We start from the raw sequence: 25,692 nt of genomic DNA on the forward strand, positions 1-25,692 counted from the left end.
CAATTAAAATCTTGAACACAGCAAAAGAAGAAAGTTAGAGTTCCATTCAGATCGCAAAAAATAAAAATTCTAACCCTAATTCTATTTTCATCCCAGACTTTTTCCCCGAATTTCTTTAAATCGAATCATTAATCACAATGTCTCTATCAATACGAGAGAGTATAATCAGTATCGGATCTCGAATGCTCCAAAGACACATAGAGGAAGACATACATTACGATAGTGCGTTACAATCAAATATCATGGACCATAAAGAGTTCCCAATTTTAATCTTAATTTAATTTAATCTTCGATCGTTACAGTAATGACCATCGACGAGTTGCAGGAGATGCAAGAAAATCTGTTGCAGCAAATCTGGATGTTGACTTTAGAGAACGATATTTACGAACGATACTTGACACGCCAGGATCCCCACAGTCTAAAAGGTAAAGAGTGATTACTCCTCCTGAACAAATATCAAACCGAAATTAAATCGATCTCGCATCTAAAAAAATTCACGAAACGATAAAAATTTTTATCAAGTGATAAAGGCTATACTGGAGAGAGAGAAGATCACTCGAAGAATGACAGCGCACTTGATACCAAGAGCATTATCGCATGTAAGCTTTCGGGAGAGTTTATTCAATTTACACGATCCGGGAAGGCTAAGTCCCACCGTGCGCAGTATATCTGGTTCCCGATCACCATCCATAACACGATTTAGAACGCCAAGTGTCGTAACGTTGACCGAAGGAGCAAAGTTAGAAAATTTGTTCAAACAACATCGCTTCTTCTATCTCTTCATTACTTCATTATTTCACGATCATCAGAATCCCGATACCGCATCGTATAGTAATGGCGAAGAAGGAAGTGGAGGAATTGAAGAAGAAATTGGAACTTTTTCAAAACTATGTGAGAAAGCGGAAAATGGACTTGAAGGCTCACATAGACGAGATCGAAATACGGATCAGTGAGATCCAAGAGGCGAAGGAGGATTTCGAAGTGGAAGTGGTTACGGAAGGCGTGGATCGATTGACGGGCAAGATACCTGCCGAACGATTGATCAGGTGATTGCGCGTGTGATCGGAACGTTGCAACGTGTTGCGAATGCGTTTTTTTTTACGCGTGGGATCTCGCGAAGATTCATCGAGGAATGGCTGAAATCGGCGAGCACGATACTGGAGAGGCTGAGATTGAAGACGGCCACTGTAAAGCTTCAGATCAAAAGGGCCAGACTGCAGCTTGCACAGAGGAAAGAGCTCGGCGAGATACTTCACGTCATCGATTTCGAGAAATTGAAGATCGAGAATCAGGATTTCGCAAAGTTGCTCGAGGCGAAGAATCTTTATGTGATCGATATGAAGAAGATCGCAGGTGATTAATCGGGGGAGAGAGATCTGTTACGAGATCTGTTGGGTATGTACATTTTGTGTTCGTAACAGGTTACTACCATTTGAAATTGACGCAACACAAGCAGAAACTGAACGATCTGTCGGTGAAATTGAGGCAGTTGAAGGAGGAGACCATGTTGAAACAGAAACAGATCGAGGAGATAAATATCGAGTATGATATTTTCTCGAACAAAGTGAAACGACAACAAAAGAAATTGACGCAATTGTTGAATTTCACGGAGAATCATACTGTAAAAATTTATATAATCTTATTTTTCCTTTCGATAAAATACAAATAGGTTGATAGAATTACATATGAGGATTACAATATAATTTTTTTTTTTTTTAGGCACCTGATATTTTAGACTTTATCAAACTTCAAGAAGAATACTCTGAATTAGAGAAATCTTATAAATTATTACAAAGACGTAGGAATATAGAAAAGATAATATTCGAAGAATATAAGAAGCAAACAATATTGAAGAAAAATTAAAAAAAGAGCCAAAAAGTAAACTTATTTAGAACGTTTATCTAATTTTTCTATCATTGTGGTCTCTAAAATCCACTATTCGAACGCAAAATGTTTTTTTGCCAATAGAGATTGTAATTATATCTGTAAAAGAATTACGACGGTCTAGTACCGTCACTGATTACGCCACCGGATAATTGGAGTTACGGTGCTTGTTTAGAAGACGAAGGAAGCTTGAAACGATCGTCCACTTTCCATGATAGTAATACTTTCCATAAAACACGAAAATGATTCGATATTCGAAAAAGATTTTTTTTAGACACAACGACGATTTAATAATTTTATTTTTTGATCCAGAAATTCAATTTTTTATATTTGCCGCCAATGGTAAAATCTTTTAACATTTTAACAACACTTGCAAAACTTTTGCAATAAAAAATTTTATCAAAATAAATTTTATTAAAATAATTCGCGATTAAGATAAAAGTTATTATTTCTTATGGGATGGATTCACAATTTTTGAACGCCATTGTTGAAACGATCATCAATAATTTCATTCAATTCACTTTTTCACAAAAGTCCCTCGTTAGAAACTCTTGTTTCGGTTCTCTGATTTTTTTTTTTTTTTTTCTACAAAAGAATCGAAGTCTCCCATCCATTTCCCATTTCCATGAATTGCATTCATGCATTGTTGTAAACGCATTAAGAAACTAAAATCGGGTTGAAGATGGGAGGATTTTGGCGTGTGCCACGGTATGTTGGATGGTCACGCTTCACGCACTGACGATGCCTGTCCCTTCCTCTTTTCGCCCGTGGAATATCCGTCCCGGAAGACCATGTCTCTCTTTCTGAATCTGGTGATTCAGTTTCGCGACGACAACATCGACGTACCGATTGTTCGATCAACTGCTGATCGAACTGGTGAACAGTATTTACCGATATTTTTTCTCCGAAAAATTTGAATAATTTTTTATTTGAAAGAAGAGTTGAAGATATCTTCATCGAACTTATACATATATATGTGAGACGATATAAAAAATTACAATTTATCAAATCAAAAGTTTTTAGTTATAAAAGGAAGTGAAAACTAGATTTTATGTGTTAACGGATCATTGTGAAAAGAAAATTTATATTTCTTTTTCGTCAATCTTGTTTAAAGAATAATTTAAAAAAAAAAAATAAAAAAGTAGACCCGTTATTGAAATGACAAGAATAATATGCTCAGTAGTGCATGAAGAATCGATTGGTCAACATCCTGACTTTCTAATTGTATTTCATTTCCCGTGAGAATGAAAAACGATTTCCAGAGTTATCCACGATTTTTTCTATCTATTTGATTGATTTTTGGTTTCATTCCAACGATGATAAAAATGATGATCGTAAGAAAATTAATCGGTATCTTGATCGTTTGCTCTCTTATGCAAGGAAGCCTCAACAAATATTTAGAGGTAAGGAAATATAATATCAATTCAATGTTTTCTACTTCATTGTCGTTCATAAATCACATTAACGGTATTTGGAGATGATACACTTTGATAAAAGCTTGCCTACTTGACACGGTTGGAAGAAGGCTCATTATATCCCTCAAGGATATTAGGCCGAATTCGTATTTAAAATTCTAATTAGTCATGCATCACATAATACCATTATCTAGGCCAGTAGGAATGATTTTCACGCTTAACAAATAGTGTTGCACAATTTTATTACATTGTTGTTTGGATATATGAAATAGAATGATCGAACATATTAAAATCCCTTTCATCTTTCTTTGAATTCAATTCAGGGTATGAACGTGAATTTAGGGGATGCTTTGCAGTTTCTTAGAGAATATGACAATGAAGCTTCTGCGATGTGTACGAGAGTAATAACAGCGCAATGGAATTTTGCGACGAACGTCACTGAAGAGAATCGTCGAAGAATGGTTAAACTATTAAATACAAAATAAAAACTTATAATTTTATATTATATATTAAATTTATATTATATTCTAATAAAAACTATTCTATCATAGATAGAGGAACAATCATTGAAGCTGAAATTTGACCGAATTTCATGGAGAAAGGCCGTAAGTTTTGCTTGGAGTCGAATAGGAGATCCGTTCGCTCAAAGGGAACTCAAAATGATTGCTATAAAAGGACGAAACTCTTTGACCGATGATAAATTTAACGAGGTAAATATTAAGATATGATTATGATAGTCAATTGAAAGATTAAAAAAATGGTTTCAGTTACACAATCTTATATTGGAAATGAAGGAAATATACGCGAGAACACGAGTGTGTCCTTACAGAGCTATAGAAGCAAATTGCGATTTAAGTTTGGATCACGGTTAGTTTCTACATCAAGTCTACATGAAATAAAGATCAATCGATTTAAAAATATCAAATAATTGTATTCATATTTTTTTAGATGTGAATAAGGCAATGGCAAAATCGAAAAACTATGATGAATTATTATATTATTGGCACGCTTGGCACGAAGCCACTGGACCTCAATTAAAGAACAAATATATAAGATATGTTCAGTTAGCAAATCAAGCTGCTAGATTAAATGGTGATAGAATAGATTTATATTTAAACGCGTAAATATAAATATTTTTCTAAAAACTTTCCCTTTTTAAAAATATCTTTCGATCTAGGATTTCAGGATGCTGGTGATCAAATGAGAGAATTCTTCGAAGAAGAATATTTCCAACAGAACACAGCGGATGTAATGTCGGCGATTATGCATTTGTATAAAAATCTCTTCACTTATGTGAGGACAAAATTATTCGAACGATACGGGGACAAGGTGAGAAGGGATGGACCACTTCCGGCGCATATTTTGGGGAACATGTGGGCGCAAAATTGGGAAGAACTTTACGATCTGGTGCGACCGTTTCCGGCAAGTAAGAAGCTTGATGTCACTTTGGAGATGATGATTCAAAGTTTCACATCTTTAAGGTAATAAATTATTCACACATCTGAATGATATTTAAATCTATCATTAATTGATATTCAAAAAAAAAAAAAAAAAATTAAACAAGCGATTGAAAAATATTGAAGGATGTTCCAAATAGCAGAGGAATTTTTTACTTCACTCGGTATGAAACCGATGCCTCCTGAATTCTGGAGATTCTCCTTGTTTGAGAAACCTATCGACAGAGACGTAAAGTGTTCTCCTAGTGCTTGGGATTTTTGCAATAGAATCGATTACAGGTATTTACCACTACTAATTGATATATTACAATTTTATTTAATGAAATTTAATGAAATATTTATTTAGGATAAAGCAATGTACGAGAGTCACGATGGAAGATTTACTATCGGCTCATCACGAAATCGCTCGATTACAATATTATTTGCAGTATCGGGATCAACCATTATTATTTAGGAACGAGGCAATTCCAGGTAACGAGAAACATTATTGGTCTAATAATGAAAATTCAATGACTGGATGAATATTAATAATTTCACGACTGTAAATTAGGATTCTTCGAAGCAGTCAGCGATGCAATCGAACTCTCAGTGTTCACGCCTCAACATTTAAGTAAACTCGAATTACACGACAATACTACGGATGATTATGGAAGTGATATCAATTTCTTAATGCTAATGGCGCTTCGTAAAATTGCCTACATGCCATTTGCTTACATAGTCGATGAGGTTTCGCAATATTTTATTTACAAATACGATATCTTTATTGAAATCAAAATATAAAATTTGTATTTGTATTATGTTAAAAGTGGAGGTGGTATGTGTTCAACGAGGGTGTTGCGGATATGACGAACAAATGGTGGGAGTTAAGATTGCAATACCAAGGAATTGTTCCTCCAGTGCCACGATCTGAAAGAGATTTCGATCCTGGTTCAAAGTATCACGTACCAGCTGATGCTCTTTACGCCAAGTATTCAATTTTTATTGCAGTTATAATGCAATTTAATAAATTCCAATTATTGATAACATTTTATTTTTAGATATTTTGTTGGTGTTGTTTTGCAATTTCAATTGTTCGAATCTTTATGTGAAATAGCAGGTCACACTGGTGATCTACATACTTGTGATTTTTACAGATCACGAGAAGCTGGAAGATTATTATCGTGGGTGATAAATTGTTATCATGTGACGATAGATAAAATTTAAAAAAAATATATCTTATTTTTTTTTATTTTTTTAGTGATGTATTGTCGATGGGTTCATCTAAACCTTGGAAAGATGTTGTGCGTCAAATGACAAGGGGAAAAACAAACAGAATGGATGCTGGAGCTATATTAAGATATTTCGAGCCCTTAAATCAATGGTTGAAACGACAGAATGAAATGGAACCGGTTGTCGGTTGGATTACAAATCGCGACGACACAGGTAAATATAAAAATAATAAAAATTCTATACTATAGATACTATATTCTATAAAATATGTTAATTATAAAAATATTTATAACATATTGTTATAAATATATTTATAACATATTGCAGTTATAATCTATAATTTATTTCAGCGTTATTTTTTCACTGGTACCAAAATGGCGCTCGAAAAATCACCTCGCAATTATTTCTTCCACTGGTTTTAATTATTGCGCAAGTTTTAATGTGTTAGCAAATAAATACAGGTTAAAATATCATTGTACATATAAAAAAAATTATGTAAATATCTTATGAAACCTTTAAAACAAAGTTTATGCAATCAAAGATAACTATATTTTGTGTATATGTACCAGCAATTGATGCCAAAAATCAGCATATTTATATGTTATATTAAAATGTTCCCATAATGTTTTGTATTGTAAATTTATTTATAAATATTCTGAATCAATCTTATTGCTGTTAAAAATAATAACCAACAGTTGTTTATGAAGTTCCCTGACAAAATATCTATATCTTAGCAAACATGGCGATCACTTATATATTAACGATGCGTAGCTCGGTAGATGGCTCAGCTGTCGGTGATTATGTTCTGATCATCAAACAGTCTTTTACAATATACGACATAGAAAACATGTGAGTTTTTTTTGCTAATATATTTACGTAATTTTTATTAATAACAACGTAAGTCAACGCCGCCAGAACATAAAAATCATCCGGTAAGTTGTTCTTCTGTCCAATTTATCTGTGTAAAATATGCGAATCGAAAGAATCAACATTATAATCATCTCGCAGCACGAACAACAGGATTTTGTTGGTTAGAAATATCAATACTCATCTTTGAAAAATGGATGTGATTTTTTGCCGGGGCATGAGATTTGCATCTTCTTTAGGATTTACTCCCATACTGGCGACGAAAAATTTCTTAGAAACAACGCGTTTTATACGATATACCAATTCAGGACGTTGGAGATTTAAACTTTTCGGTAGGTTAACGCGTAAAGTTATTACTTTGACGATGATTCAAAAATACAAGTCAAGATGATATCGTCAATTTCAGAAAAGCATCTACATTATAGAAATTTGTCGTGCAATTATGTCCCGTTTCTCAATCATATTAAAACGTACGAAATACCATATAAGCATAAATTTAGTAAAAATATTCTGGTGGCGCGATATTGTAACTTGAACGCTAGTAAGGGGAATATCCCGAAGATAGAACCGGCAAAAAAAGTATCAGTGTTTGCGAAAATGAAGCAAATGACGAAGGATTATTGGCATGTTTTAATACCAGTCCATATAGTTACTTCTATAGGTTGGATGGTCTCGTTCTATTTTATAATTAAAAAGTAAGCTCTGTTATATGGTATTTGCATGGTAAGTTACACTATTACACTACTTTGCTATGTCTATTCTTTCAGTGGTGTGGATATTACATACGTTATGGAACTTATGCATTTTAGTAAGAAATATGTAGAAGTGGTAAAAAACTCAGATGTTGGAAATTGGGCATTAGCATATCTTCTTTATAAAATATTCACACCTGTTAGATATACCATCACTATAGGTAATTTAATAAAGATTTACGTATTAGATTTACGATTACGAAAAATGAATAATAATATGTTCGTACATGACATATAGGATGTACAACAATGGCAATTAGACAACTTAGCAAATCGGGAATTGTAAAACCTCTGTCATTTGGTAAACAATCACATATGGTATGCAAATATAAATATATTTAAATATTGTTTTTTTTTTAATCTAAGATTAAACCCAATTTACCATTTTCAATTAAAACTGATATCTAAATTATTTCTTACATGCCTACATGCCTTCTTGATGTAGTCTGCATATGAAATTGTGTGTAGGTTTACTTTTTTTATTATCAGAAATTATAATTTATCTCTACATTTCTTTTTTGCCTGCCTTAGATTTATTAGTACGCTATTTTTATATTTAGGATATCTATTTTATATTTTTTCATATATTATAACATGTACCCTATGTTGTAGACAGCAGAATCAAGTAAAACAACAAAAACAGGATTCAAAACGATAGAACGAAGTACGGAACCTCCAAAAACATAGCGAATAGATAAGACGAAGCTGTTTGATCAATGGATAAAAATTTATAATCCGAAAACCTGGATGATCGGGTGGATGTATATTAATTCTTGTAAATGTGTAAACGTTATGATGTTACGATAAAAGAAAAATCTTGTATGTAATATTATACAAAAGATAATGTATAACTCCTTTACCTTTAAATCTTAAAAATCAACTAAGTCAGATATATCTTTCTTTATTGAACGGATGTTTTTTTACCTTACATACCGTGCATACATTTAAATAACATTGTACTTTTCATCTACAATACACGCAACTTATCATCAGCCTATGTTATCTACACGCAAAAATATTTATTAATCAGATATAGAGAAGCTTTTTTTTGGCAGCACATTTTGTGCGTTGTAACATCTTAAAATTATTTTTCTTTAATATATCAAATATTCATCATCATTCAAATATTAAGATTTATATAAATTTCCAACAATAACATTATGATTGTATCATTAAAATTCCTGAGTAATAATCATAAACGTCAAAGAGTATTGCATGAAATTTTTGATACTAGTAATCGATATATGATGTATTGTCGTAATAAATACTGTTAGCAAACGCGATACATCGAATATGGTAATAATACGGCATATTTATTGTAGACCATCATACCGAGGCGAATCCAAATTCTTAATCGTAAAAAAGGAAAAAAACGGATACGACTTGACAATAAAATTGTGCACATATTATATACACGAACTAAAATAAGGAATCATTGCTTAACGACGATGTAATTATTATGCTAATATATCACAGTTGCCTGCGCAACTCGTTCATCCTAACGAGACTACTGCATTGTCGCAGTACCTTGGACAAAATAAATAAGAGCACATATATTAAATATACCGTTAACTTATATTAATAGCTGTCAATGGAAAATTGTTTCTTATAGGATATACACATATATTGTTAAAAAAGATCAAACATCGACCTGACTATAAAATCTAAATGATCCCAAGAGGCAGTGTATGTATGAAGGCGTTTAAGCTTATAGACATCGTCTGCAGTCAATATATGCATCGTTCTTATACATATTATATATTAACTGTTGTATCTATATCATATATATCCAACAAGACTCTTTCATATATTCTCAAATATATATTCTCGATATAAACTGCAGACAATTTCTGTAAGTATGTACGCGCCTTAAATATTTCAATTCTGTATGTGTCCAGTCTTGCTAGGTTATATCAACGTCTCACGTTAAAAAGGAACAATAAAGCTATATTATTTTCGTAGATATAGATTAATCATATTGCGTAAATATCAACATCTGTGTTTCCTATGAATTTCTACTTTATAAATCTTTGATATTTTGATAGACATACGTAAGTTTTATATTATTAATAGGTCTGTTTGTTTAATCAATTCTTACCATATTTATCATTGGATGACCGATATACGAGCGCAGTTCAATTTTAAACATTCAATTTAAAACTTTTTAACTTAACTTATCCCATAAATTGATAACTAGCTGATACTGGCTGCGGTGCCCTGGGTTGTGTGTGGGATATGCGTTGGATGTGGCACGCACGACACATAAGTCTACCATCGAGTGGGTAGCATCGTTTGTCCGGTTCATCAGTCAATTGCATGCCACAATCTTCACAAACGTAACAATCTACGTGGAAATCTTTGTCCATGGAAACGACTCTTACGGTCTCCTCTGTGCCCTGAAAAGTAAAACCACCCATTGTTCGAGATCTGCTTAGATCCAGAAGAAATTACATCGCATGAAAATGAAATTACTTACTTCGACTGGAGTGATTCCTTTACCACAAGAGGCACATTTTGGCGCGAACATTCTGTGATAATCGTTTACGCAATAGATTTTATTGTCCACATCAACAGTGAAGGGAACACCGTCAAGACATTCGTTACAAACGCAACATCTAAAGCATCCTGGATGATAGGACTTCCCCATTGCTTGTAATATCTATGGACAAGGGAATACTCGGTTAATTACAATACCAACGTAAGTCATCTTAACATCATCGACTTAATTACCATTTCCATGATGAGATGACCGCAGATTGCGCATTTCTCGGCGGTTTGTTGGAAGCCAGAATACTACGGACAAAACGTTCTATGAGCTACGTCATCGTATCACGCGTCCATCGCAATTAGTGTCTTACGTACCAGATAATCTTCCTCGCAGTATACCCTTCCGTGAACATTATAGAACGCTTTGCCGCGTAACGCTCTTCCACACGAACAGCATATAAAACAATTTGTGTGATAAAGGTTGCCCATGGCTTGGCAAGCTTGGCCAGCTCCAGTCACTTTTTCACCGCATGTATGACAGATACCTGAGAGAAAATATCAAGGTATACTTTAGAGATATCGCGTCAAAACCATATGACAATATTTTCTTCGTGGCAATAAACCCTTGAACTATTTTTGGAATCGTGCGAGTGCCTTGTCAACCATAACTCTATAGTTCGGTCGCATTGGCAGCGTTTAAAAATACCCCCATCGATACTCGACAATGAGATCCGCTCTTCAGGGTCAATAACTGTCAGAAACATAGGCTAATGGCACGATACAGAGGAACTAGTTGGAAGAAACGCACTTACAACTATCAATGGGTAATACCGGCCCTGCCATTCCCACCACAGGAATCCTTTATCCCTCATTCACCGTTCGTGACACTTGCAGTTTCGATTCAATGACGGTTCGGTTTCACTAGGCCAGTCTCGCTCGAACTAGAATCCGCCAACGAGTCGGACTAGTCTATCTATAACGAGATTACTTACCGCGGCGAGCGCGACCTGGCCACGGTTGTTTGCCGTGTATAGGTCGTTACACGAAGAATAGTAACTCGTACACAAAAACGAAGAGGAGCAGAAACTAAGCTCAACCTAAACGCCAGGCTACCTCTCGACTCGACATTGGCTCGCTCAACTGAAGTTCCTATCCGCTCGCGCGGATCTTTCAGTTCCTCTTTGCCTCGTGTTTAAGCTACGTTCAAATAAAATCTAGACCACTATCGTGTATGAATAATTCTGAAAATACTGGTTTTGAAAAAAAATGTTAGGGAACCGAATATAGGCATGGACGAAAGTAATTTGCATCGAATGCATGCTTATCTACATTGATAAGTGTTTCACGATTGTATAATTTTTCGAAATTACTAAAGTAAGAAAACGTATCGCGAAACTTTATTTTTAACGTGTGACAAAATATTTTAGAAATTTTAAATAAGTAATGTTATAAATCTCTTCGTCGATTACGATATGGATGATGATATTTCATTGATATTTCTGCACCGTTATTATTTGGAAGCTCTATCTTTATATTATGCAATATTTTTCATTGAAATATCGAATAATTGATTTCAAAAGAGAATCGTGCAAAATGCCCAATGTGAACATCACCTTACGTTGCATCGATACTCACGTATAATACAAGGGAGAAATGATATATGTATGCGTGCATCTTAACATACGCATGTAACGCGCACACTTGCGGTGCTTCATGTAGGTGCTAAGACACGTAGGTGGAAACGAATGGGCAGAGAGTGAATGTCAACGAAACGTCGCTGTTAAAAAGTTTCGCGACACACTGAAACTTGACTCCATTTTCCGAAACCGGTCTAACCAAGGAGGGAACTTGCGCCGTGGGAATTGGCACGGTACCCCTGCTAGTTTTTTATTCCTTCTCGGAATCGGCCGCAAATTATGGATCGGAACGTGTCGGAAATTAAGTCCCCTAATGACGGAATTATACGAAATTAACGAATTTTTGATCGGTTTAAATATATTATATCAATATTGCTGGAAAAACGAATCACGATAATCGATAAGGATATTGTTCTTAATAAAGATGATGCAATGAGAAAGTTTCGATCGAACAACAGATTTAAAGATATCGGTGGATATCTTATATATTTTCGTGAACGTTCGACGATTGTTTTGATATTGTTCGATTCTTACCAAAGTATTCCCCTTCCTCTTCTTGCTTTTCCATCTCTTCCTCGAGTTGTCGCGTCAACTCTTCTATTTTTCTCTCCGCTTCGGTGGGACCCTGCAAGAAATAAATCACATCCCGCGTTGTGATCGGTCGAGTGACAAATGGTGCCATAGATCGAGATAAGATTTCGTCATAGGGACACATAAATTTGCATACTGTTACAAACAACGTTTCAAGAGGCAAAAAGAGAAAAGTCGATACATAGGGTATATTACATGCATCGCGGGAATGCGTACACAGTCTATGAATAAAATATTGCACGGTAACTATACAGCGCTTGTCAGGAGCTGACAATTTACAATGTGTGATTCAGCGCGAGTTCGAAGAAAGGACTCGTCACGAATCGTAAAATATCGTGTTTCTTTTCGAACGATGCCAAAAGTCTTCGAAATTCATGCCAATTTTTTTTTTTTTTTTTTTTTTTTTTTTTAGCAAATCATGAAAGGAAATATTTTTCGAATTGTTTGAAACAGTATATCTATCTAGGCAGGCGGCTAATCTTATCGTCACATAGGTCAGTCATTACGTAAAATATTGGCGATAACGACTGACATTCATGACATCATCGTTTAAATATGAAAAGAAACGCAAATTTTTTTATAACTTGTTTATAACTTGAACGGCATGACAAAAAAATATACAATCTTTTTATTTTTTCTCCAACAACAATTTCTAGAAAATCATCGGAGTACATCGTATAAATAAAGTGTTAGTCGCTATAGCTTTTATATTAAATCAGTATGCAAATGGATCAGCATGCTTGGCAATCGGCCAACACAAATCGAAAGCAATGATGCGTTCTCGTAACCCAATTAATATGGTTATAGCGTTACATTGTGGACTGATTTTACAAAGAAAAAAAGCAGAAAATACGTTTATTAAAAAGTTATTATATTAATTGGAGAAATTGGAGACAAGTTTCGTATATTAATTTTTTTATGTTATAGTTCCTTACGGAAGGTCTGGGTGGTATGACATTGTAGGGTAGTAATCCCTTGCCAGATGTCGGTTTCATTGGTGGACTGACTGATTTTCTTTCCTCTGGTTCAGGTTCGGATGGCCTTTGCAGTACAGGTACACCAGCGTTTAAAAAGACAGGGCCGGCCACACCACTGGTCACCCCTGGAGGGAGACTGGTAATTCTAGGTCCATGAACATTTGGATCAGATTCTGTGGTGGTAGGTGTACCAGTAGTCACTGGTGTTTGTATTTGACCACGTAGAGGACTTCCAATATTATTCGTGGAAGATGGTGACACATGTCTTGGTGAATTAATCACGTTTTGTGCGACTGTATCAGATGATATTTGATTATGAGTTGGACTTGATTTTGGAGAACCTCTTATACTATTGTTGTTAGTTACAATTCTGGAATTATCATTACGGCTAGGTGAATACATGGGAGATGGTTTTGATGTTTCAGAAGGATCAGGTACGTCCTGAACGAAATTTCTGTCATTTTGTAAATTACTTAATCTTAAATGCTCTGTTGATCTGTTAGAAGAATAAATTGGAGAATTTCTGGCAGGAAAATCTGCTCTAGGTTCTTGATGATGATAATTTCTTTCATTTGATGGCAACACTCTATTTGGAGAGTAACAAGGAGAGTTACGGCAAGCAGATTGTTCTCCTTGCCTCACACCATAAACAGGTGAGTTTCTAGCTTGAGTTTCTCCTGTAATATTTGCATTTGTACTTCTTGTGTTTGATTCTATGTACGGTTTATAATTTTGAGGGCTATCCTGACGATATTGTGGCTGTTGTACATTCTCTATATGATTTGAAGCTCTAAATCCATGCTGTCCACTTATTGAACTATCCAGAGTGCCACGATAATGATGTGGTTCTGGAGGTAAGCGTATTGGTGGAGACTCACTGTGGTAAGGAAGCCCTGATCTGGGAGAATGTTGTTGTTGTTCAGAATTATAATTAAAATTTCTGGTTGGTGTTTGTAATTCAGATGGTGGAACATAAGCACTTCTACCAGCCTGATGATCCAAAGATGAAGAGGATCCTTGTAAGTACCTTGATGTAGAGGAATCAACACATCGTTGTAAACTTGAGCCATCATAACTTTGACCACGTATATTGCTTCCTCTTTGTTGTGTATATGATAAACTTTGCGTTATACCCCTCTGATTTTGTGCTTGACCCACTTTACCAGTCATGACAACATAATCACCACCATTAATTGTAGCTGGATGATAATAATTTGGTGGAACTTGTGGACCAGGTTTATTTTGCGTATTATCTGGAAAATGTACTTCCTGAATATTTTCATACACAGGAGGTGCCTCATATGGAGGTAATTCTTTTGCTGGAGATGCAGATTGATATCGGTTTCCAGTAGGCACTTGTGGTTGTGCTTTTCTAAAAGTGGGTTCATAAGATTCACTTGCTAATGAACCTCTTGGACTACTTTTAGGACTTTTTCTAGATTCCACTGGATGATAATAAGGAGGATGTGGTTGATTTTGTTGTGGATAGTAGTCAATATTTTCATATACCGGTGCTTGTTGATGACTCATACGGTTTTGATTTTGTTGTTGCTGAGCACTGATTTGTTCCACAGGTTTTGGTGTGGCAAATCTTGATGCAGCTATTATATTTTCACGTTCATATAACTTGTAATCAGTTGTTGATTGTCTGCAAGTATCAGTATTACTTTCAATGAAACTTTCAATAGCACCAACTGGTCTACCAGACACTCTGGTATCCGTTCTTGTTATGGTATTTCTCGACACGGGTACCTGGGCCTCAGGTCGTGATCCCGTGACCCTACCGGTACCCGATGCACCGCCGGCGTCAGTAGGTTCATCCCCGAGTTGCAGATAACCTAGCTTTTGTACGTAAGAATCGTCGGCCGAGTTACACATTGGCAGTGATTCACAGTAAGGCGATCGATGATAAGAGAAAAAGATTGCTTGATTATTGTGCGAAAATTATATATCAATATTGTTTAAAAATAAGATTTTAAAAAAATCATTACAAAGAAATTCGACATCGTTCGACAAGCTGAATCAGCTCGGTGGTCGTCATGTCAAATCGATTTTCTTCGACTTGTTAAATCGTCCAACCTTTTTAAATCGTCTTTACATACGCTTCTTTTTTTTTCACAATCGCAATTTTTTCACGAGATGCGACAAAACACGACACACATATCGCGACGAAGTTTACTGGACAAAATCAGGGCCGTTTTTCCCCCACGATTTTGGGATACGCCCCGCGATCACGGCGCCTCGAACTCACGTCTTCTTGCTTCGACTAGCGTTTGTCCACCGGCACAAAATCTCGGATAATTCGTTCCGTACGAAAAATCACCACCTGCGAAAATTCACACGATACGCACACACATGTATCCCGCACGCATCATGGTTCGTCAAACCAGATACCTACGAGACATTTTCCCCTGCTACGAATCATCCAGACGAAACTTGTGTTATTATCTTCCTCCACTATGTGGCGCCACAAACTCGATTTCAGTAAAGGAAAGTAAGATTCCTGCATTCAAAGTAACGACTTATCCTTTTAGTTGAATTGGCGCTATGGTCGATACAAAATGAAAATCCATCCATTGACAAAGGTAATACAAAATATTTTCTTTTATTAACAATAAAATTCAACTCTTTTTCCATAGAATGTCAATTATTATTATCAAAGATAACTACATCTATATTGACAGTTTTAAAGAATGCAACTTTCGTTGATATATTTTACAAAAGAAAGAATAGATTTTTCTATGGACACAGAAACTAATAGATAACGTTTTCAGCTTGCCTTAAGACGCATAAATGGGCTCCTTCAGTCTTCCCCTGCCACCTCTTGCGCATTTAAATGAAGATATCTTTATCGAAAACAGGTAGGAGTTTAACACGAGATCGTTCCCCCTCTCTACTGGTTGTTGGTAGAGCAGAAGCAAATGCATTCAGTAGTGGCCGAAACAGGTTTTTTTCAGGACCTGGCTAGGAACAGAATGGACAGGTCGACAGGTAAAGATGCAGGATCCTGTCTCGCGCGCCATCATGCATTCACAGGTACCGTGTCTCGCATAATAATGTAATGTAATTCCAATACACACTGTCTGCGTTTTGTATCTACCATGATCGACACGTAGAAATTATCTATCAATAACATCTTTTGCATATAGTATTATCTATCAATCAGGAGTATCTCTTGCATACACTTAAATCGAGGATCAAAAAAATGAATAGTTCAGATTTTTTTATTATTTATTACGTATCCTGCGTTAAGAGTACACGTTACAATTGCTTGAAAAGGCTTCTTGTGCTTGACTGACATAACAAGACAGTCATCGATACTTCATTGGTCTGAAAGATTTGGGATAATCGACGCCTTGTTCACGAGATCGCTTTACCGACAACGTGATCGATGGATTCTGAGAATGAGAGAAGCAATGAAATTAATCACGTATATTCACTCGCATCGTGTTCTCAATTAATTTGCAACAATTGACATATAACCGCTCTCGGCGCGATGCATCTTCCTCAATTAAAATCGAATCGTGTGACAATTGTTTGAATTAATGATTGAAATAACCGTTTTATCTTTCTTCTGTGTTCCAGAATCTATATTCCATAGACGAAATTAATTTTTTTTTTTTTTTTTTGTTTCAACGTTCGATCATTGGCTCAAGTTTGCACGTATTACCGTAACCACCGTCTCGTTGTCTTCCTACGCGGGAAAGGAACCAACTTTTCATTCGTCGTGTCTCGCAGCTGTTCACCGATCGCAATAACGTGGGCGAAGGCGACCTCACACTCAACGAAAACTTTATATTTTCGAAAGGTGAGCAAAAATCATGGATTTCTAGCCTTCGAGCCACCCACGAGACGGCGAAACCCACGTTTTTCCAGGCACCTGCGCGGCCATACGCTATTGGTTAATACCAGTTGATCGATCGGTCGATATCGCCTCTGACGTAACAGTACGTGTTTGAATCCCGTCTTTTCATTAGCCTGTCCCTTGATAACTAATCTCTCGTTCATAAATACTATATGAATTATCGTCAGAATTTATAGGCTCGTGATTTTTTGAATCAATAGAAAATCATAGTCGATTCGAAACCTATTAAAAAGATAATAATCAGAGGATTTAGGATTAATAATTGGAGAACAAGGCTAGATACGATTAAAACAAAAATACAGTTAAAAATACGTATTATTCACGATAAATATTCAAACGCGCGTTTCATTGCGTATGCCGCGAGCGGAAGTACAGAAACTGACACCAGATCGCGATCCATTTCTGTCGAACCGCGGTACAATATGACATCAGGGTTCTCATGTACTGCCACGTCGCTGCGACAATAAACACGCGGTTTACGGCCGCAGGATCGCGCATGTGTTCACGTGCACACGCTCTTACGCATTTACGTACGCGTAAAGAGAGGTTGGCTGTGTGTCGTGAGCGAACACAGGAAACGTGCAGCCCTGTGCTACCCGCATGGCTCGGAATGCACGAGAATAGAATCGCGTCCATCGTATGCGTATACGCCCCGTACACGCGCGTGTCCATCCGTCTTGGTGCACAATAGAAACGACACCTACCAGCGCTCGTGCACTCAGGACAGAATTTATGTTTGTAGAGTGGTGGATGGATGTAGTATCAGTGGACGCTTGTATATTATAATGCTCGGTTAACTACATCCTCTATACCGTACCGATCGTACGTGTACACGCGTGTACACGGTAATGGTGTGTACGATACACCTGTGTACAATGCTCGCGCTTAGAGAGCATATACAGGTTGTTTCTCGACCCCAGTTAGCACGGTGACTAGGCGGAAAAGACGATTTCTTCGCGGAAAAAATGATGGAAGACCGATATATATCCTTCGCATCGGTTTAATTGCACCGCGATATAATTATACGCTTTATGTTTACCGATTTATTGTATACATATGCTGATTTATCGTGGCACAAAGGGGATTTTAGCTTTCTAAAAAAGGAAAGCGCGCGACCGTGTGATTTTTGTCGACAATTAGGAAAGTAAGATTTCGTTCACGATCAAATTTCTTCGAGTGCGACTTTCTTCCTTTTTCTTTATCCGTGCCGATAATGTGTTTCCTCGTTCGCGCTTATGCGGGCACACCGTTGCTTTTTTGCGCCATCGAATCGAATTCCTACACCTTTTAGTCGGACGCGACGCCCCAAGCAACGGAAGTCTCGCCGGTTCCCCCGTTCAACATGTGTGCAAGTAAGCTGCACGTGTTTCTACCGTGTATATGTCGTTTCGTAGCAACGTGTGAGTGGATTGTGTCGCATGCGAGACTGCTTCGTACGGTATCACGCTGCTTCTTGGTTGCTACCTTGTCAGGAATTCAGACGGAAACCCGACGACCTATGTGATTGAGATGTCCCTTAAGTTTCCTTCGATCGTGATCGATCTTGCTCGTATCGAACGTTGAGAGTAATTATTCGTAGATGTAATTATTAAGGATCTTCCCTATAGAACCAGTGAACGAGTGGAATGTTTATAACGAAAATTAACGTCGGCACGTAAAGATTCTTTTTCCACGCGGTACACGAAACTCATCGAAAGTGGCACGAGACTTTACGAGTTTCATTAGCAATGCAAATTATGGCTCGTTGCTTCTTCGCGTGAAACCGTTTCGATAGATAAAGAAGATTTAGCTAACAACGTCGAAATTCACGATAATTTAATTAAAATTGAAGATCTTAACTCTTTGGAGGCAATAACCCATTCTGCATGCTATGTATTGACAATTAAAATTAATTTTTTTTTTTTTTTTTTTTTACGCATAATTGTAAGAAATTAGTCGATCAATCGATTCTAGTAGAAGCTCTCACGCGCGAGTCATCTTTGAGTCATCAGAGGTACTTAACTCCGTCTCAGGTTACTTTCTATCGCCATAAACGCATCTTTATCCTCGAATGCTGTGAGTTTACCGAGAAAATAATCGCGGCACATTCGCGGTTCCCATCCATCTTCTGCAGAAACAATGGCTCGTCCTAAAGGAGGAGAGACGAAGAAAGACGGAGAAGGCAATCGCTTTCCTTTCTCAGAGGTAAAGAACGACGATCGTAGCCAGGCTTTCGCGATCTTGAAAACAAGAGGAGATCTCTATGAATTTTAAAACGTCTAATCGATAAATAATTAATTATGGAATATCCGTTTCTCGAACGATAAGGAAAGAAAAGGTGAAAGTGAACAATAAAGGAAGTCTCTCGGAAACGGTCGAGGAAATGGCGAAGCTTGCGTGATCTCGAAAGCAAGAGGATAAGAGAACCTCACAACGCTGGAAAATGGACTAGAAACTAATGGAAACAAGACGAATTCGTTTGCCCATAACCGTGGAAGATGCGTATATGTGTAACGAACAGTTAATTTGCCTGTGTCACGCGATTCAGGAAGGCCGTTATACGCGAAGGACGCTTCCCACGTTATTTCGCGTCAGATGCTACGCTACTCATCCAGGGACACGTTCGAAATAATTTTTCGAGTACCGTTGAAACGACCAATTTAATTCAGCGACGTCCTTAATTATACGTACGAAGGAAGTTCCAATTAATATTTTGACCATTGGATCTAAAAGAAGAGTTGCAATTGCGATGAACGAATTTCTTGCACTGGAATGGATTGCGTTCGTTCGTGTTTTTTTTTCTTTTTTTAGGATCTTGCAACGATTACGCTTTCTGCCTTTGAGGTGAATAATTGAGTCTAGTATCTGTGCGAAAGGAAAGTATACGGTTGCTATGAGAATACGAACAGGCTTGATGGATCAATTGAGTTTGAAACGAGGATGCAAGAGGATCTCGTTGGAGGAAATTGGATGGTTGGTATTACTAATTAAAACGAAGGAGCACGGTTGGCTTGAGAAAAAAATTAAACATTTGGGGACCAGAATTGGACGTCTCGGTTCGCGCGAGATCACACGAGATGGTCACGCGCTACCAGTTCCAAGGTATGGATGTCGAAACGCGGTGCGTTTCAGAAGGTTTCGGGTTCCCAGATTCTCCGTTACGTCTTATACTAGGTCATCTCATAAGTTAATTACTAATAATTAACGTATTTATTACAAAATTTTCCGTAACAGAACTCCGTTTTCTGAGAAAAGAGAAAATAAATTTATTACAGAGCGAGAGCTGTGTAGATGATTTCATTATGGCAAGGAGAGCCGAGGGAAAAATGGCGAATTTGTGCCGGAAATATGAAATTCTTAAGCAACGAAAGTATAAAGTATGCACGGTCCCATATTGCACGGCGCCGGAAATGCGTAACACAGCGTGGTGAAAACTCGATCGCACCTTCATCATATCCTGAAATTAGTTGGCTGGTTAAAATTCTCAGAGCTGGAACAAGTTTCACCGCGATTAGAATTCTAATAATTTATGTCACTTGTTTCTTAATTACACTAAAACTATTTTCCCACGTATTTAATATTTAAAAATTTCCAATTGAAAGTTATTTCGCTACTTGATTATAGAGTTTGTACAACTTAAGTAAGTTATCCAGATTCGTAAAAAAAAAAAAAATATTCAAAGCTTTATTGCACTATAATCTTATACCAATATTTTTTATTTTATAAAAAATCCGATTATAAGAAAGTTTCGTGGTAATCGATGGAAATTGATTCGATCCGATTCGTTTCAAGTTTGCACGCGATCCCTCTAATTGTGAATCACAGGAAGACATCGTTGCAACTTGACCTCGAGCCAATCACCCCGTTTCTCCAACTCATACCGCGGAAGTTCGATTTTCAGAAAAGAATTATCTTTTGCCGACTTATTGCCGGAAATCCTTCGATGCCTTTATCATACCTTATACGGAATTATGTCTCATAACTTCGATAAAATATCGTCCCTCCTTCGAGAAATCTGTGTCACGTACGCTTGACCAATGAATAAATGCTAGAATATCATAATTAAAACGATCGGTATGATTCACAACACGTATAATTAACGCTTCGCGATATATTCGCGTTCCCATCTTGTCTAAATGATAGATGATACAGATCAACGATCTTTCCATTCCATGCAACAACGCCATATTTACTCATCGTCACTTTACTCGTGTACAGTTATCGTTGGATTGCACGAGCCACGCTTTGATCAAAGATCAACAAACGAACCGTGATTTATTGGCCGTTGCCGTATACTATTAGCATATCTGAGATATCGTCGAATCCTGTAGTAGCTCGCGCCAAGAATACGTGACAAAACGCGGGACTCGATAAATGTCCACGCGCGTTTTCATACGAGTAACGAGTACCATTGTCCAACTATGGCTTTACAATTCTGTTGGGGAACAATAACTAAATAATAATAATAATAATAATAATTTCTGCTCAATCCACGTTCCGTATAATTTCACGACTTAACTTTTTCGTAAATCCCGTAACGAGTGGTGCACGAGGTAACGGCACCTGACCTATCGACATTAATTAATCGCATCTCGCACATGTCCGAATGCATACGTCGTGGTAACTTCCGACATTCCTGCTTATTTGAAAAGAATAAAATTCATGCGTGTACGAACGCGCACTATAGTTGACACAGCAAGATACGATCCTGCGTATGCGAAACATTGTGCAAGAAAGGCAGTTGCGTGCGTAACGAAACACTTCGGTGGCGGAATTTAGACACGGAGACAATTTTCAGTAATTGGCATTGTTCCTTCCGACTTGTTTCCCGATTTTTAGTTCACGGATAACGGTAAAATTAAATTGTGGTTTGCCAGCGTCGCGGTATAACGTGGAATAACGTGATTGGAAAATGTGAAGGAATATTGAAGATCGTTAAACGTATTAGTCGAAATGAATAAAAATTACTTAAAGGATATAAAAGGGTTAATTACGCGCAATATTTTCCAGCAGCGTACACTTATAAAATAAGAAAATTAGGGATGAAGAGGCGGGCGTGTGCCACAATCGAGTATCAAACACCACACCCTTGGTAGGGCCGCACCCTTGGCAAGGCGCGGTCTGTTGCACCTTTCCACCCTCGCGACACGCAAACACACGCTCCGGATCATCGCTCCACCGTTTTCACGTAACGAAGCCACTTTAGCATGATTACACGCGAAAGCATCCTGATGAAAGAGGAAATGGACGTCACGCGGGAATAATGGACGTCTTTCGAGGAACAGCTCGTATATCTTTCGTGACAGAATCTAATAATTCTAATGACACGAGCGACGACCGAATTTCTTTCACGTCTCTCCCGCTACGATTTCGATCTCGATTGTCAATCCGAGCGTGGCCGAGGATCTGATTAGAAATTAGAAATGGTTTGACGCACGTCAATCGTTCGGAGAGAATATCACTTTCCGTCTCGTTAGAGCCGCGATCTTGTCAGCCATTTTCACCTTCTTCCGGAAACGAGCCCCCACTTCCGGGTGCACACGCGATTTCGCGACGAACAATGCCCGTTCGATTCTATTCCACGGCGTGTGCCCGTGTATTTCCGGCAATACTTAAATCGCTTCCACTTCCGGCGGAACTTAACCTATCTAACCGTGACGACGAAAATAAAAATCGACGAAAAATGAAGCTTTGCGAATTTCTCTTTTGTATGCAGCCTTTTAGTCGTTATTTTTTGGATTGCGAATATCAGTATCCTTGAATTTTACTTTGAATCTCAAATTTTCTCGATCCTTCGAAAATTCTGAAAAAATTAAAAATTACTTACTGATATTTATCGTTCGTTAACATTAGGATACGAGTTTCTCTTTCTTTGATATTGCAATTCCATTTTAAATAGGATTACGAGCTAGGCTTTGTAAAATTCGTTTTATCACCGAGCTGCTTACTGTTACGCAAGAGAATTTATTGGCATTGGTGAAGTGGCTTGTATCGGCCGAGCAATGGTTACTTCCATCGCGCAAGTACTGCCATTAATTACAACTTCGCGTGAACTTTGAACTTTTCACGGACGTTCAGAAGTTCCATCCAAAGTTCTTCTGAATCTGTTGTACATTCTACATTTTCTACGATCATCGTAGGTGTAAAGGTGTAGGGCACAACGAACGAAACTCGCTGGATCCACGAACGGCGAACGATGATATACGTCCCGATTCTCCGGTTACGATAGATCCGCGGTTGAAACACGATTTATTCCCTCGCGGCGTCTATTGTCAGTGGATGTTTGTCAGTGGGCGACCAGAATTGTTTACCCTATGACATACTCGCCGGCCTCTTAGTCATAACTTACTCATCATACGATATTCAACCAAGTTACAGCGGCGTAAACGTGACGTACGTTTAAGATAAAAAGTATTTTAACAATGGAACACGAGCGTATGCCTCGATCGTAGAATTATCAATCGTATTTGTCGAACGTGAGATGCGCCTCGAATTTCTTCTTATACGCAATACATAACAGGAAGTCGAAGATTAAATAGAATTCTCGTCCCATCGTTTTGATACGACTTATCATCTATTATACATTAGAGAAGAGAGAGAGAGAGACAAAAAAACAAACGAAGAGGAATAAAAAAAATTGCTGATGCGCTTGAATAATCGAGGATAATTTTACTTCCGCTTGGAGGGTTTCCTTTTCGATATTCGTCGCCCCTCGTTGCCCTCAACCTCGTTCGAAGAAATCGGAAAGTTCACGAACCGGTAATGCAAGTAAATAAGTCGATGATCAGAGCGCAAGTAGGTGTTGCTGCGTTCTTCTGCCGCTCCCGAATTGCCGATCCTACACACTCGGAACCAATTAATCCATTATATAACGCCATCGAGAATAATTACTTTTGTCGTTAATTAAACGCCCGTGACGTAACGCTCGAGCTCCCTTCGAGATCGCTTGCAAATATTCCGTCTGAATAATTTCGATGTGATACAACGTACGTTTCCCTTTGTTATAAATTCAAATGCTTCCGTTTGGCCCAAATTGCCCAAGGGGGTATTAGATATATTTTTTTGACACGTTTTCGAGAACGGCCTGAAAGGAGCGGAAATTGGTTATTGAGCTTATCGATCGATAGATTTAACACCTGGAGTGTGACTGGTCTACTTTCGCCTGCCCTCGATGACTTTTCCTTTTCCCAGCTACGAATTCAGAAAACACTTTTGAGAATAAGAAAAGCTGATCGATTTTTGCTGCTTTCTGAATTTACGATAATCTATTTCCTCGTGGGATATTCTCATACTCTACAAAATTGGCATCCTCCAATGTAGGCATTCTAATTCATTCTTACTACGGATACTTGAGCGCAAGATCAATCAAATCCCAATTGAAATGTAATTTTTATCGTTTTTAGCGATATCTGACACATTTAATGAAGTGGGTCCGAAAGAAACGACAAGGCTTTAAACGGTTTCGAGTCGATGAAAGCAACACTCATGGGAATGAAGAACTCATCGAAGAACTATCTCGTGGACTCGTAGATGCCGTCGGCGAATCTTGTTACAACGAATGCCGCGGGATATGCAATCGAGAGATATGCTTCTCTCGATCCACTTAAAATTTTTTGGACTCCGTTACTCTGGTTTTCTTGCGCTACTTGCATCTAAAGGATGCTCGCATTACAGTACATTCGTATCGCGCATAGGGCACGCTTACTTCTAAGAATTTCCACTCGCTAAAGTAGATCGTCGTATAATAAGAAACCAGTCATTTCAACTGTGACACATATTTTATATCTCATAAATATATATTTATTTAATGATTTTATTCACGTTGTTCGCGTGTTTAGTGAAAATTTCTTTACAGTTTCGTCGTTTGTTCACTCTATCTCCGATTAGAGCGTTTATTCAAGTGTTATCGTTACAATTACACTATTTACTTCTCGACTGACAGGATAATTGTCTCGTTCGTGTCAGTTGGAAAAAAGAAAAATCGCGTGTAAGTAATTTATAAAATTACCATCCGATTTTCAACGAGTGGACAAATTATCGATCGACGTAATTATCAATTATTTAATCTATTATTCTAATCTCGAATTATCTCGAGGATAACACCTTGCGTTTAACAACAAACCATTGAACGAACAGCGCCCTGTTATCGAATTTAGTGTACAGTTACAGACGAAAAACAACACCCATGGGAAACGAGAGGAACTCGACGATGACCATGGGGAAAGAGACCACTCGATGTTGGGGTCCCTCTGAATGCATGCAGCACGGAACGGTCCCGGAAATCAGTCCCGTCACGCAGACCGGAAGCTGAACGATGCCACGTAGATGGATTGACACTAAATCCCATCGCCCATTCTCTTCTTTTTCTCTCTCAATTCGACACAATTACCCTTTCCGTGTTAACAGGTTACGAGACAAAGTAAAATCCTCTCTTATTTTCAGAAAAAAGAGAGAAAAAGAAACAAATGTTTCCCTGTACGACACATTTATGGATGATACGTATGGATGATTTTTCCACGAATATTGCTTAATAATTTTTTGTCTCATTCCTTTTCAACGTTCCTCTTCGAAA

General features: G+C 37.4%; 4 protein-coding genes and 1 long non-coding RNA gene across 13 annotated transcripts; 4 read left to right on the top strand and 1 right to left on the bottom strand.

The window, feature by feature from the left end:
- Position 1: 1 nt before the first annotated feature.
- On the top strand, positions 2 to 2,293 carry LOC100869422 (cilia- and flagella-associated protein 263-like). Its single transcript, XM_086914468.1, has 7 exons — positions 2 to 222; positions 303 to 425; positions 523 to 739; positions 810 to 1,046; positions 1,121 to 1,353; positions 1,422 to 1,621; positions 1,720 to 2,293. The coding sequence occupies exons 1-7, from the start codon at positions 138 to 140 to the stop codon at positions 1,861 to 1,863; spliced, it is 1,239 nt and encodes a 412-aa protein (XP_086770594.1). The 5' UTR covers positions 2 to 137; the 3' UTR covers positions 1,864 to 2,293.
- A 392-nt stretch (positions 2,294 to 2,685) lies between these two features.
- On the top strand, positions 2,686 to 6,650 carry LOC100872843 (angiotensin-converting enzyme). Its single transcript, XM_086914462.1, has 13 exons — positions 2,686 to 3,287; positions 3,623 to 3,760; positions 3,851 to 4,009; positions 4,067 to 4,166; positions 4,248 to 4,391; positions 4,477 to 4,780; positions 4,883 to 5,035; positions 5,103 to 5,227; positions 5,307 to 5,482; positions 5,563 to 5,723; positions 5,794 to 5,916; positions 5,994 to 6,178; positions 6,316 to 6,650. The coding sequence occupies exons 1-13, from the start codon at positions 3,201 to 3,203 to the stop codon at positions 6,411 to 6,413; spliced, it is 1,953 nt and encodes a 650-aa protein (XP_086770588.1). The 5' UTR covers positions 2,686 to 3,200; the 3' UTR covers positions 6,414 to 6,650.
- An 89-nt stretch (positions 6,651 to 6,739) lies between these two features.
- Positions 6,740 to 9,545, top strand: LOC147656568 (mitochondrial inner membrane scaffold 1-like). Of its 8 annotated transcripts, none has more exons than XR_015294206.1 (8): positions 6,745 to 6,897; positions 6,974 to 7,164; positions 7,239 to 7,527; positions 7,600 to 7,745; positions 7,823 to 7,902; positions 8,030 to 8,048; positions 8,197 to 8,403; positions 8,907 to 9,545. XR_015294206.1 is itself a non-coding variant. In XM_086914466.1 (7 exons), exons 2-7 carry the CDS (start codon positions 7,026 to 7,028, stop codon positions 8,211 to 8,213), a joined length of 690 nt encoding a protein of 229 aa, XP_086770592.1. In that variant the 5' UTR covers positions 6,745 to 6,897; positions 6,974 to 7,025; the 3' UTR covers positions 8,214 to 8,423. The 8 variants fall into 8 exon arrangements, 4 of the variants coding, with proteins under 4 accessions (XP_086770590.1, XP_086770592.1, XP_086770589.1 ...); XR_015294203.1 differs by having other exon boundaries at positions 8,201 to 8,403; XR_015294204.1 differs by lacking the exon at positions 8,030 to 8,048.
- jub (LIM domain-containing protein jub) lies at positions 8,470 to 15,699 on the bottom strand. 2 transcript variants are annotated; one of them, XM_086914461.1, is made up of 7 exons: positions 15,268 to 15,699; positions 13,235 to 15,118; positions 12,243 to 12,333; positions 10,447 to 10,616; positions 10,315 to 10,377; positions 10,061 to 10,243; positions 8,470 to 9,980 (listed from the first exon to the last, which is right to left on the bottom strand). In XM_086914461.1, the coding sequence occupies exons 1-7, from the start codon at positions 15,280 to 15,282 to the stop codon at positions 9,759 to 9,761; spliced, it is 2,628 nt and encodes an 875-aa protein (XP_086770587.1). In that variant the 5' UTR covers positions 15,283 to 15,699; the 3' UTR covers positions 8,470 to 9,758. The 2 variants fall into 2 exon arrangements, with proteins under 2 accessions (XP_086770587.1, XP_003692685.2); XM_003692637.4 differs by having other exon boundaries at positions 13,235 to 15,288.
- Positions 15,700 to 16,022: 323 nt separating this feature from the next.
- LOC105735116 (uncharacterized) lies at positions 16,023 to 24,936 on the top strand. The gene is made up of 4 exons (XR_015294207.1): positions 16,023 to 16,137; positions 16,234 to 16,312; positions 16,862 to 17,084; positions 24,524 to 24,936. It is a non-coding gene; the product is annotated as an uncharacterized LOC105735116 (long non-coding RNA).
- The last annotated feature ends 756 nt before the right edge of the window (positions 24,937 to 25,692 follow it).

The sequence above is a fragment of the Apis florea genome, unplaced genomic scaffold (genome assembly GCF_048593485.1).
Source record: "Apis florea isolate Af1SG1 unplaced genomic scaffold, ASM4859348v1 contig_3587_pilon, whole genome shotgun sequence".
Taxonomy (NCBI): domain Eukaryota; kingdom Metazoa; phylum Arthropoda; class Insecta; order Hymenoptera; family Apidae; genus Apis; species Apis florea.

What these genes read in the sequence shown, in the direction of transcription:
- LOC100869422 (XM_086914468.1), top strand. Translation starts at nt 138, where the DNA reads ATGTCTCTATCAATACGAGAGAGTATAATCAGTATCGGATCTCGAATG. An exon ending in GGAAGACATACATTACGATA is followed by an intron (nt 223 to 302) that starts GTGCGTTACAAT and finishes CGATCGTTACAG; the next exon opens with TAATGACCATCGACGAGTTG. An exon ending in ATTTCACGGAGAATCATACT is followed by an intron (nt 1,622 to 1,719) that starts GTAAAAATTTAT and finishes TTTTTTTTTTAG; the next exon opens with GCACCTGATATTTTAGACTT.
- LOC100872843 (XM_086914462.1), top strand. Translation starts at nt 3,201, where the DNA reads ATGATAAAAATGATGATCGTAAGAAAATTAATCGGTATCTTGATCGTT. An exon ending in GCCTCAACAAATATTTAGAG is followed by an intron (nt 3,288 to 3,622) that starts GTAAGGAAATAT and finishes AATTCAATTCAG; the next exon opens with GGTATGAACGTGAATTTAGG. An exon ending in CGATTTAAGTTTGGATCACG is followed by an intron (nt 4,167 to 4,247) that starts GTTAGTTTCTAC and finishes ATATTTTTTTAG; the next exon opens with ATGTGAATAAGGCAATGGCA.
- LOC147656568 (XM_086914463.1), top strand. Translation starts at nt 7,026, where the DNA reads ATGGATGTGATTTTTTGCCGGGGCATGAGATTTGCATCTTCTTTAGGA. An exon ending in TTCTATTTTATAATTAAAAA is followed by an intron (nt 7,528 to 7,599) that starts GTAAGCTCTGTT and finishes CTATTCTTTCAG; the next exon opens with TGGTGTGGATATTACATACG. An exon ending in TAGATATACCATCACTATAG is followed by an intron (nt 7,746 to 7,822) that starts GTAATTTAATAA and finishes CATGACATATAG; the next exon opens with GATGTACAACAATGGCAATT.
- jub (XM_003692637.4), bottom strand. Translation starts at nt 15,154, where the DNA reads ATGTGTAACTCGGCCGACGATTCTTACGTACAAAAGCTAGGTTATCTG. An exon ending in TCATACCACCCAGACCTTCC is followed by an intron (nt 12,334 to 13,234) that starts GTAAGGAACTAT and finishes TATTTCTTGCAG; the next exon opens with GGTCCCACCGAAGCGGAGAG. An exon ending in ACTGCGAGGAAGATTATCTG is followed by an intron (nt 10,378 to 10,446) that starts GTACGTAAGACA and finishes TTTTGTCCGTAG; the next exon opens with TATTCTGGCTTCCAACAAAC.